This window comes from Brassica napus, chromosome C7 (genome assembly GCF_020379485.1).
Source record: "Brassica napus cultivar Da-Ae chromosome C7, Da-Ae, whole genome shotgun sequence".
Classification (NCBI taxonomy): domain Eukaryota; kingdom Viridiplantae; phylum Streptophyta; class Magnoliopsida; order Brassicales; family Brassicaceae; genus Brassica; species Brassica napus.
The window spans coordinates 43,468,851-43,481,578 of record NC_063450.1 but is presented as its reverse complement, the minus strand read 5'-3'; the positions used below and the strand labels follow the sequence as shown (position 1 = coordinate 43,481,578).

At 34.2% G+C, this 12,728-nt stretch overlaps 1 protein-coding gene across 1 annotated transcript; it reads right to left on the bottom strand.

The window, feature by feature from the left end:
- Positions 1-5,889: 5,889 nt before the first annotated feature.
- Positions 5,890-6,663, bottom strand: LOC125590639 (glutathione S-transferase T3-like). The gene has a single exon (XM_048764282.1). It carries the CDS (start codon positions 6,661-6,663, stop codon positions 5,890-5,892), a length of 774 nt encoding a protein of 257 aa, XP_048620239.1.
- Between the last annotated feature and the right edge of the window lie 6,065 nt (positions 6,664-12,728).

Here is a 12,728-nt window from a genome sequence, read left to right as displayed (position 1 = left end):
TGTATTATATTGTTAGAAAGAAGTCAGGTTTTAACTGATATGATTCACACTGTTTTTTTATTGACTGAATGTCCCAATAAAAAGGATGCATGACGTATATGTACAACTCTGTGCAGCCCAATAATTCTTTTAAGGTGTGTTATTATTTTAGCCTATGTATATGACACTTATTTGTTAATAAGTATTATAACCTAATAGAATAACAGAAACCATGAGGGATGAATTTCAGAAATCTGTCAATGTTATATTCACCATAAACCCTACGATTACAGGAGCCATGATACGGTTATGCTTGCAAAAAAGTGTGTTGTTGGAGCTCGGGCAAGTTCTATTTGATATATGCTAGGCGTCTTATTAGCTGAAGGATGGTTGCATTATTCAGTTGTATTTTCCTGATATTATAATCTTAAATGGCTGAAGTTGGTAGTTCATGTCCAAGCTCTAAAGGATGGGCTTGATTTGCAATAATCTCCATTTTCGTTTCTTATGTGAAGATAATACATTGGTCTTTCCTAATGATTTGAAATATAACACATGCTTTAAAACACTATTTTATTATAAACTCAATATTTGGAAATGGTATAATAAAGTAGTTTGTTATTGTTTGACTAACTGTAACCACTTTTTTTTGTGTGACAGCTATAATTAGAAAAAAAAAAGTGAGTTCTCGGAATAAACTCTTAGTTTCTGCAAATAAAATTCATTGGAAGAGAAAGTAAAAGCCTTTTCGCTTTCTTATTAACTTGGAACTGGAACCAAACCGCATAAGAGCTGGTTTGAGGGTCTGACTAAGAGCAATAGGGAGGAGTTGGTCTCCCAGCTGGTTCGTAGCAAATGTTTTCCACCAAAATACTTCAGAAACTCTTGAACTACGATAATTTTCCACACTATTTATCTCCAAAATAAGCCTACTAAAATCTACATCCGCAAAGCCTAGTATTTAAAGACATAAATTTTGGTAGTTAAGAACAAATACCCGCCATAGTTAGTTTACTCGGTTGTAGCGAGTTCTTATCAATATGTGCCAATGCTAATATCCTCAAAATTCCAATCGAAGCTTTCATTTTATTTACCCACCAGATATGAGTCGTTTGAGTGGTAAAGATACTAATTAAATACGGTAGAGAAAATGGGTGAAGAAGCCTACCGAGACAGAGAAACAGACCATCAAAGAAGCATTATTATAGTTTTTGAAGCATCAGATTAATTCATTAGAGCTTCGAGAAGCATCGTCTGCGAGGGAAAAATATGACCTTACATAGTTACATTTTATAATTAACTTAGATGTGTTTTATGGGCTTCAGACTTGTAAACTAAACCTTATATCTGCAATAAGTCATAAATGGAACACAAACATAAGCAAACGAATTTGTTTCCTAGCTGGTTTATTCAAAGATAGTCGCACATTTGGTTTGTTTTTGCGTAATCACTACTCTTGATAATACAAAATATAATTGACCAGGTGTGAATACAAATATATGTAGCAGATTTCCAACTTTTTATGCATATTTTTCAACATCACCTAAAATGCTTTTGTTCTTATACGACTTTTAATCTATCTATTATTGATTTAGCCAGTCACTCATCATGTACGTTATATTTTCCCGTAAACATTCATCAACATATCCATGGTATGTGTTTGTGTAATTCGTCTTCTCTACTACCTCTTTTTCAACAAATCAAAAGAGCACATATGTAGAAACACATTTGTAACTATAATAATGAAAAAACAAATAACTTGTGTTTGACAAAAGAAAGAAGCTATATTCTCGTCTCTGTGAAACTTATGAAATCCAGTAAGATAGAATCTCATCTTCCGTTTTACAGCTTTCATTTAAAATATAAAATGTTCCTAACATCAGTGTATGAATTATTCCTACAAAAGAAACAAATATTTTAATCTGCGATCTTTTTATTGCAGGGACTAAAAGACTAACATCAATTCTAAATTTTGAATAAGCATCTCTCACCATCACATGTACTGAGGTTACAATCAGGGCTACGAAGAGTAGTCTATCTGGAAATAAGAAAAGCCATCTTACATCTTTTCTTGAAGAGGAAAAGATCCAGAATTAAAGAAATTTTTTAACTTACTTGTTTTCCAAGTACCACTTTTTGCACTTCAAAAATGGACCACTGATATGCAGAAAAGGCATACCCATTAAAGTGACCATAGATGTAGCTTTTACTATGAGGTTCAAAGAATTTATGTTACCTTGTATAGTTGAAGTGGCAAGTTAGCTACGGAATCTTGTGATCTTAAAATGCAATGATAACATAATAATTTGACTGCTTGCAGCACTAAGCTCTTCTAATTATCTACATACATAAAATCATATAGGATTTTAGATTTGTTTTTTGGATCAACAGTTAATGGCAATATAAAAATCGTACACAGAAGCACACGTTGTCCGATGAAATGTGAAGCTCAAGTTGAGCGTAAAACTTAAGCAATTGTTTTTGTTGGCCTGAATTGCTGAAGGAAAAATGAAGATTATTAACAAAGTTTGATCAGAAAATCGAGTAAGTCATCAAGAAAAGACATTGATGTACCTTACCAGGTAGTCCAGCTAAAGAGGTAATGTCAAGGAAAGCAAACACGATGGTAGCAATAAGAGAAGGTAAAGAGGTGAAGTCACCCAAACACTGTTTTTGCTGTAAATCAAAGGTTGAATCTGATGGTTGTTGCCTTAATATCTGGTGTCGACGTCGCCAATACTTGTCGGTTTTCTCCTCTTCCGACGGAATGCAATGTCTCTCCCAGCATTATTTGTTACTTATGTGCCATCGGTATTTTTCATTAAAAAAATACCAACAAAATCTTCTGTTGGAGATTTCTCAAAAAGATGATTGATTCACTCAAACTTCTAAAATCCCAGAAGGAAGTAAATTAACCTCATATTGAGACATGACGTCTAGCGTATTGCTTTTGGATCTGGGAAGTCATCAATTTTTATGTGCTCAGTAAGCAGTAGCTGAATGGCGGAGAACAAAGAGTGGGTTGAACCTTAGAAATCACATACGAAAAGACCCAATCGAGCATTAGCCATTTTTTTCAGAAAATAAGGAGATTGTTTTGGTTATAATAGATTGATAGGATGCTACAGATTGTAAGGATGCTAACTTTTTTTATAGTCGAACCAACACTGCCTTTGAAGAGCTAAAGTGGCATTGAAGAGAGATCGTGTAGATTGATTTAAAGATAGAATTTAATAGCAGTGATTTCGTAACCGATTGATTACTTGATCAGTAGGAAGAAGATGAATAGTTTGCTGGAAACTCTAGATTCGCTATGGCTCCGGTTGATTGATGGATCAGAAGGAAGAAGGATCAGTTTCCATGGAAACACAAAACGCGCCTACAACGGAGAAGGAGAACAATAGAAGACATAATTAAAGCTTGTGGTCGATGGGCCGCAGATGAAGCGCACCACCAAGCCCGAAATAATATGAAAACACTTTAATGAAACGCAGCGCAGAGGACACGTGTCGCGCGCAGGAGAGTCCAATTTATGACGTGGCGTCCTCGTTGGCATAGGTGGGAGAGAAGCAAAGTCTATTATATATATAAAGATTTTAAAGCATTTATAAAATATTAAGGAGAGCTATTTAATTTTCTATCACAAAATTTAAATATTTATAAAAATAATTATTGTTTAAAGGTAAATTTGAAAATTTATGTTAAACTTATGGTAAAATTAAACTCCCTCCCCTAATCAATTCATACTTATCAACTAGCGACTGCAAGCGATCCAACCCGGTCAGAACGATCCAAATGAGTCTACATTTGGGCTATTTAATTCTGGGCCTAATGTATCTAAAGAGGGTTTAGTTTGAACGAAATTGCGTGGCCCGCGAGATATTACTAAGAGTATTTTACATGCTTGTATTGTATTCTTTCTTTGATCCATGTACTAGGTTAGCCTCTAAGAGCATGAGCATTGGTGAATCCCCCTTGGAGTTCATAAAGATTTTTTAATATATTTTGGTGGGTCCATGAATAGTTATGAACCTGTATTTGTTGTTTTCTGCATTGGTGAACCTCAAAAAAGAGTTCATAGGAATAAAATAATAATATTTATTATAATTTTAAAAAAATTCAAAATATTCAGAATACATGAATAAAACATTAAAATATATTATAAAATATTTGAAAACTTTTTATTCAATACATTAAGAGTAGATTACATAAATTGAAAAATTGAAGAACATACAAAGCTTATTCATCTTCATCACCAAACTTTTGCCAAATATTTTCCATTAAATCAGCTTTCAGACGAGCATGCTTGTCTTGATCTCGAACTTTTCTGCGCATGGCTAACATATCACCGACATGAATACTATCTCTCCTTGGCTAATCGTTGAAGATCCTCAGGTGTAGGTCTTCGTAGATACTCATTTCCAAACAATTGCATTATTGCATTAGTGAAATTTTCCAAACATAAACGTGATGTACTGTCACCAAGACGGAGATATTCGTCATATGTATCTCCCGATTGACCATATGCCAGCATACGTATAGTTGCCGTACACTTTTGAAGTGCAGATAGCCCGTTCCTTCCGCAAGCATCCCGTCTTTGCTGAAAGTATGGAACTTCATTACTTACACGTTCGACAATGTGGAGGAACAAAGGCTTGTTCATTCGAAAACACCTCCTAAACATTTCCGGTGGGTATGTAGGATTTTCCTTGAAATAATCGTTCCATAGCCAATTGTGTCCTTGTTCCCGATCTCTTTCGATATAAGCCCGTCTTTTCTGCTTGTTGGGGTGAGCATGAATAACTTAGTCGATGAAATTATCAACTACTTGGTCAACCATTTCTTCTAAAGCTTCATCAACTTCATCACTTGATGAGGAAGACATTGGTGTTTTTTATCCTAAAAGACAAAAATGACAAAAGGGGATTTGTAACTATCATATTTTGCATAAGCTATATTTTTTTCATTATTATATCATCATTTTCATAATCTACATTCTTTTTCACATTATATAAGATTTTTTTTAAATTCTATTTTTATTTCATTACTCTATCATATTTTGCATAAGCTATATTTTTTTCATTATTATATCATCATTTTCATAATCTACATTCTTTTTCACATTGTATAAGATTTTTTTAAATTCTATTTTTATTTCATTTCTCTATCATATTTTGCATAAGCTATATTTTTTCATTATTATATCATCATTTTCATAATCTACATTCTTTTTCACATTATATAAGATTTTTCACATAAAATAATCTTTTTGCATTATCACACTTACCTTGATTTGGAGATGTTGTTTGTTGTTGAATTCTCTTACTCTAATAGTGGTTGAGCACCACGATCACCACGTTCACTTCCCTTTACTTTACAGATTGTTGCGATGAGAAGAGAATAGAGAGACAAGAGAAGAGACTAGAGTAGAGAAGAGACTAGAGAAGAGAAGTGAGAGACAAGAGAAGTGACTAGAGAAGAGAAGTGACTAGAGTAGAGAAATGAGACAGATTCTTTGTGTGCTTTGCTCAGTTGTAAGAATAAAAGACACACATGGAGAAGAGAAATGAGACACAATTTTAAACCAAACTGAAAGACATAGTTGATATAGATAAGGCAAAGTTTAACATCCGTGAATCAACCTATTTTACATCAGCGAATCAACAGCAAAAGACAAGTCCTACATATAGTACATCCTATTTTACATCCGTGATTAAAAACTGACATAAAGTCCTACATCCTGACCCTCACCAGCAACCTTCAGACCCGTGACCTTGCCCTTCCCTTCCAACCCGTGACCTGCAAAACAAAATAGAACACAATGAGTAAGCAAAACAAGAGATAAGCTTATTCTTAAGCAGCTATTACACTAACACAATCAAAGCAAAATAACCTATTACACTAACCAAATCAAAGCATTTCAGAGATAAGCTTATTCTTAAGCGCCACTTCATGATCAGATAGTGTTTCAATGTTTTTGGCTAAGAGACGATCTAGGATTTTTTTATTGGAAAGGGTGTTTTTCTGAGCTAGGATGCTCTGTATCTGTTCATAAGCTGCCTCGTTCGGCTTCTTGCGTTTGGCAGCTTTGCTGGCCTTGACACCCGGAGGCCTAACCTCTTCCTCAGCACTCACCACCTCCGGACCACTTTCCTTCCTTTTCTCCTTCGGCTGACAGTGTGATCTCCATTTCTGATCGAACCTAAGTTCCCTCCAGCAATGTTCAAGACAGAACTTGACATTATAGTCATTGAAGAAGATGTCATGAGCAAGCTTCATGACATCATTCTCTGTTTGCCCACTCGCCTGCTCCTTCAACGCGCTTTCATGGCATCCCACAAACTTGCAGACCTCCGCATTCACCCTTCCCAACCTCTGCTTACATTGACTCCACTCTCTTGGAAGGGAGCCAACGAGGTGAGGACTTGAATTGAAATACTCTTCTATCCTCTTCCAAAACGATCCTAGCTTCTGTTCATTGCTCACTATGGGATCCTTGCTGGTGTTCAACCAAGCACTGATCAGCACAATGTCCTCTCTGGTTGACCACTTTCTCCTTTCCGCTGGTTTAACTAACCCGGGAGAGGTAACATGTGCTTCAGCAGAGTCTATGTCTATTGGTGGACTGCTCTGCGAAGCTAACAAGTTAACAAACCCGTGAGAGTTACGGGAAGAAGGGTCCATTGTGTTTAGAGGTTTGTGTGATTTTGGTTTGGTGTTTAGAGGTTTGAGTGATTTTTAAGCTTTGATTGTTTGTGTTTTTAGAAGTGGAATTCCTATGTTTTAAACTACTTTCGCATTGGTTTATTACACAACAACCACTGCAGTTAATTATACAACAACACAACTTAATTAACACAACAACTTATTTACAGAACTACTTAGCATTCATTACACATCAAATCACTTAAAAACTACACAATATTTAAAACTTCAACCAACAAACGTACACTTATTAATGAATTGTAGTCTAGCTAGTTCAGTTCAGTTCAGTTCAATACGAGTTGTTGTCTAGCTAGTTCAGTTCATTCAATTCTATTTCAGTTGAGATTGAGTGTTTACCTTCGCTTGTTACTCGAAGCAGAGCTTCTCCAGGTCAGCTACTTGCACCGTCAAGTTATAAACCTCCGCAGTTAGGCGATCAACCTGCCGAGTGAGTCCGCTAGCATGTGCCTATACATGGAAACAACAATTATAAGTTATTAAAATTAATAACAGTAGAGCAAAATGTAGAGATAAACGTACAGACAAATAAATAAAATAGTTGAGAACTATGTGACTAACCTCCAGTGTCTCAATCTGGTTTTTGAGACTCGGAATCAAATTCAACAGCTGCTCAGCCTCCTCCAGACGCTCAGTCAAGCTTTCGATCTGCTCCTGGACACCAATCACTCAAGGCTGACGGTAGTGAAACCCATCAGTCTTGTTTATAAACAAAAAAATATCAGAAAACCATTTTCTAAAAACATAAATGAATTGAAATGGTCATCAGTGTCTTACCTCGTGGTTGGCACAGGTGAAGAACCGCTTCCTGGGTTGAGTATCGTACTCCTGTTTCACTCGAACTTCGTCTATGATTCTCCCACCACAGGCACACCTTCTCGGAATGCCGTATTCAGAATCGCAAGTGTATGATAGCATGTTGACGTAGTCCTTTTGCTTCTTTGAATGACTTCTCTCTTCTGTGGGATCCATCTATAAAACAAATCGAATGAATTTGAACATTAAAATCCAAACAATATAATAAATTTAGAACTATCAAATGAAAAACCGAATCAATTTAGAACCCTAACTCCAAACCCCTCTATCGATTTGAAATCTCACAGAAACTAACCCTAAATGAAACGAGCATGCCGATTTACATCAATTAATCGAAAACCCTCTATCGATTTTCATCCCAAACTCGAAAACCCCAAAATTGATTTGAAATCTGCGAAAACGATTTCGAGCAAAATCGACCAAATTAAACCGTCAATCTACTCGATACTAACCTCAGGTCGTCGAGAAGACAGTCCGTCGTCGATTCACACACAAACAACTCAGAGACTCGGCGTCGCTCGTAAAATCGCCTCTCACACACAAACCCTAGCTTTTTTTCGAGAAGAGAAAATGAGGAGAGACACGGGGAAACCCTTCTTTCCTCCCCCTCTACGCGGAATCTTTCATCAATTAAACAACTGACACGTGGCTAAAACCGCTTGATACCGGATCAAGCGCAAGGCCCGCTTCATCGAAACAGACCCATTTTATATTTCATTTTAATCACCCGGGCCTTAGAACTCGAGCCCGTGAACCTCACTAAATACCCCGATGTGCATGGTCTAAGAGAATCTCAAACAGTATAATGTATGTCTATATATCTCTTGCTAATTTTATATTGGTATACAAAATAGTATAAAGTAAACAGTAGTAGTGTTATGATAATTTCTCAGGAATGCTTTAATCTCCGTTATAGAAGTCCACAAGTACTGGAGGAGATCGTAAAGCTAAGACTGACTTTGGAGGAGATCGTAAAGCTAAGACTGACTTGTGCAGTTTTGATAGTTTTCTACACTTGAAATTAGGACAATCAGCCAACCAGTTTAGAGAGAAGTGATGCTAACATCTTATATATTAAAACAGAAGTCACAACCTTGATTCATGTGTGATTTTTTTTTAAATGGACCTAATGAACATATTTCTATAAAGTAATGCAACATTTAACCTCTAATCTTATCATTTAAATTTTGGGCCTACCAAAAAATTTTATTGGGCTATCAATAATTAGATTTAAACAATAGATGATCCATTGGATATATAGATAGTATAAATTAAATAGATATAATTTAATGTTGTAATACTATACCTCCGTATGCTAAATATTTAAATATTTGTCGATGTTAACTTTTAAATTATAAAGATTTTTTTTTTAAATAACAAAAATCATATTATCTAATAATTATTAATCTTTACTACCTTAAACCAATGAAAAAAAATTTTAAACTATATAGTTTATTTTAAAAATTAAACAAAAACTAAATGTTTAATTATTTACTCGATAATATGAATATATGAAGCGAAAAGTTTAATTTTTAAAAAAAATTCTAAATTTGTGAAATGTTACAATATCTTTGAATATGACAATAAAACAATATTTTACTAATTTTTATATATATAGTTACGATTTTAATAATGAAATAATAATCCAAAAATATATATATAGAAGAAGATACAAATACATGTGAAAGTTTGAAACATTCTATTCAATGAAAAAAATATACAATAAACTTATTATGTTTTAAAAATTGATAGACATATATATATATATTATAATATATACCAATTTAGAATTGAAAACAAAAGATTTATATAAAAATAAATGAAAACAAAAATCTGCGCGGTTGCGCGGATCGAGATCTAGTTTCTATTATTAAAATAGAAGTACTCATATAAACCGCCCCTAGCTTTTCAAAGTTATTTACATTTTCATGCCTTTGAAAATTAAATTAAACTATCTTATTTAATTCATGTATTTTCCAGTTCAATTAATGTCTTTACCTAAATTAAATTTTAACTTAAAACACCCTAATTTTATTAATTGCCGTTTTTATATGTAAATTTTTATAGAAGTTTAATAACATTGTATTTTCTTTAAACATGTATAACTATTTTATAATATTTTCTATGCCACACTAAGTCATAGTTCTTTATTTATTTATATTTTAAATTCATAAACATTGTTTTTATATATTGTATACAATTTTCTAATTACATATATATGTTGAATTTGTTTAGATGATATCTAATATTAATAGATGGTTTAACACGCTAAAAAAAAAAATTCATGACTAAGTAATGTAAAACAATCAAATATTACAAATTAAAAATTAAAAAATTCATATTTGCGAGGTCGCGCGGGTCAGTATGTAGTTGATTTTAATAAAGATGGAACAATGGTAATTGTCGTGATAGGCATGGGGTATATGACATACTACTAAATCAAATCATATGAAAAGGTCTAACAAGTTTACAGATTATAAGCTTCTTCTCTCTCGAACCTTAGCTTTTAAAAAAACCAGATCTCCTTTTGCCACCGGGGCGGCTGGACCGTGCGGCGTCGCCGGAGGGCTTCTTCCCCTGTCTCTCTCTTTTCTCCTTTGCTCTGCTTTCTTCCCCTGGCTGCCTCCGATATGTGGTTGTCCATGGTGGCTCGAGCTTCGTCGGTGGAGGAACCTAGGCTGAAGCCGACAGATGTCTTGAGTCTCTGGTGATGATGCGAGGTAGGTGTAGCAGTGGTGGGTGGTTAGGGTCGGCTTTTTGGGGTCGGGATTTGCAGCGTGTGCTCTAGGAGGGTGGCTTCGCCGCGCGGGATCTGTTCGTTTACCTGTCTTCCATGTCTTCACGTTATCCCGACGGCGATGTGCGGCGGCGTGTGAGTCGACCTTACGTGTGGTGTCTCATCGTAGGCCGATTCATGTTATCTATTGCTCAGTAGGTGCGGTGAGGTTCATCTTCAACGGCGCGTCTGTAAGATTTTCTCTGGAGACGTCGTGTGTCGCCTCCGGCTGTCTTCATTTTGGCGTGTGTCGCCACGTTTAGGCCTCCGACGAGAAGTCATCTATGGCTTGGGTTCGGAACCTTTCGTGGGCTGCTTACTTGTCCCCTTTCTGGTCATGGCGTTCCACATTTGCTCTCGTGACTGTTTCCTTGGCGAAGAAACTCTTCGACTCTCCTCCGGTGTCTTTCTACGGCTGTTTCTTCATTGATCCGATCTGGTTCCGTCTGTGCCGGTCAGCTTCTCTGGTTCTCAGAGACTGTCCATGTCGAGACTTCCTTATCCGCTGGGTCATTCGGTTAAGACGTGTCTCGTGTTTCCATGTGTTTGAGCACGTCATCCCAGCACTAGAGCCAAGCGCGTGGTCGCTTTGCGTTCTTGTGGATGTGCTCTTCCGGCTCGTGAGGTGACCCGGAGGGCATGGCGTGGAGATGTGGCTGCTTATCACCCCGTTTTTGTGCAGGCTTTAGGCGTATGGTTCTTCGGAGCTTCTTGCGTCTCAATAATTGCTCGGTCTTGGTGATGCGGGAGTTCTAGGCCTCTTGAGAGGCTGCTGTTCGTGTTGGTCAACGCTTAGGAAGTCTGTCTCGAGCTGTTCTTGGTCGAGTCAATCATAAAGAGCGGATCATCGGGGAGGCCAAAATTATCGGGTTCTGACTCTCGAATTAACTGTGATTCTTCCTTTTGCGGCAAGCGGTTGTGCGGATTAGTTGAGACCTCCGATATCAGCTTTTTCTTGTTAAGTCTGTCTCTTGTTTTGTCAAGTTTGAGTTGATGTTTAGGTTTTTATTTTTCATTCTTCTGTTTCTTTGTTATCTTTGTAATTATGTCAAAAACTGAAAATTAGTAATAATATCTTTACATTTTTACCAAAAAAAAAAAGTTTACAGATTATAAATCATTTTTAGTATGGAGTTTTAAAGAGATTTATGTTAAATAGTATTTTATAATTAATAAGTGAAAATAATAATGGAAGTAAAAAAAAAAAGAGAAGAAATTTCATTTTCGAGATAGTCATGCATTTATTATCTATAGATTGATCTAACTTTTACTTTATAACTAAACTTTAATTATACTAGATCCTGTCTCCGCGCTACGCGCGGATAATATATTTAAATTTGTTATATTTATCATTTTTATTTGTATGTGAATTTTTGTATATTAAATTATATATAACTAATTTTTAAATTTGATTTTTTATTTTTATTTTTAGTTTGAAGTAAGTATTTCTATTATATGTAACACACAATTAACTAAAAAAATATGAAGAATGATGTCCGAGATTTTAGAGTTATGTAAAAAAATATAATTATGTATAGAACATAAATTATCTTAGTTTAAAAGATCGGAATCTCATCTCGAATAAATTCACGAAGAGAAAAAGTACTCCAATAAGCTAATTAAAATAAAAAAAACCCCTTTTTCAAAAAAAAAAGCGTACCTAATAATTTTTTTTTTACGTGTAATAGTTGAAAACTGACAATTGAATATCGATTTAGAATATTATTTTAAAATATCTAATGGTAAAATATTAATTGTAATAAATAAAATTTTGAATTTTGTAATATTACATGAATTAGATGTCTTTAAAATCTAAAATCTATTTATTAACATAATATATTTTTGATTCATTTATTATTTTGATGTTACAAAATATTATTTTAGTTTTATTTGTATATTACTTTTTTAATAATTTAGTTTCTTTTTAAATAATTTTAAAATTATCAAGAATATAATATATTTAAAATTATTTATTTAAATATATCTAAATATGATGTCTCATTTTTATGTGTGTTTGCATTGAGCATATATTGTATTTAATTTGTAGTTTGTATATTTAATAACACCTTGTTGCATGTCGTTCTATGGTTTTAATAAATGTGTTGTCATTTCATTTTTATTACTACTAACATGATTTTTTAGTGATCAGTGATAATATATTTTTAACGTTATGTATTATATTTTATCGTATATTTTCTAACTCTTCATGCTGGCACATTTTTAAGAATAATTTTAATTAGATAATAGGTTTAAGGATGTAAATAAAACTGTGTATGTTATAAATTTAGACCTTTTAGTGTAACTGAGCATTATCAATTATGGAAATTATATTATTATTTTATTTTACTAAATCTTTATTTCTGTGTATATTTTTGTTTTATTTTGTATTTTTACAATTTTATTGCCTTAGTCTTTAATTGCAGAGAATTGCTAT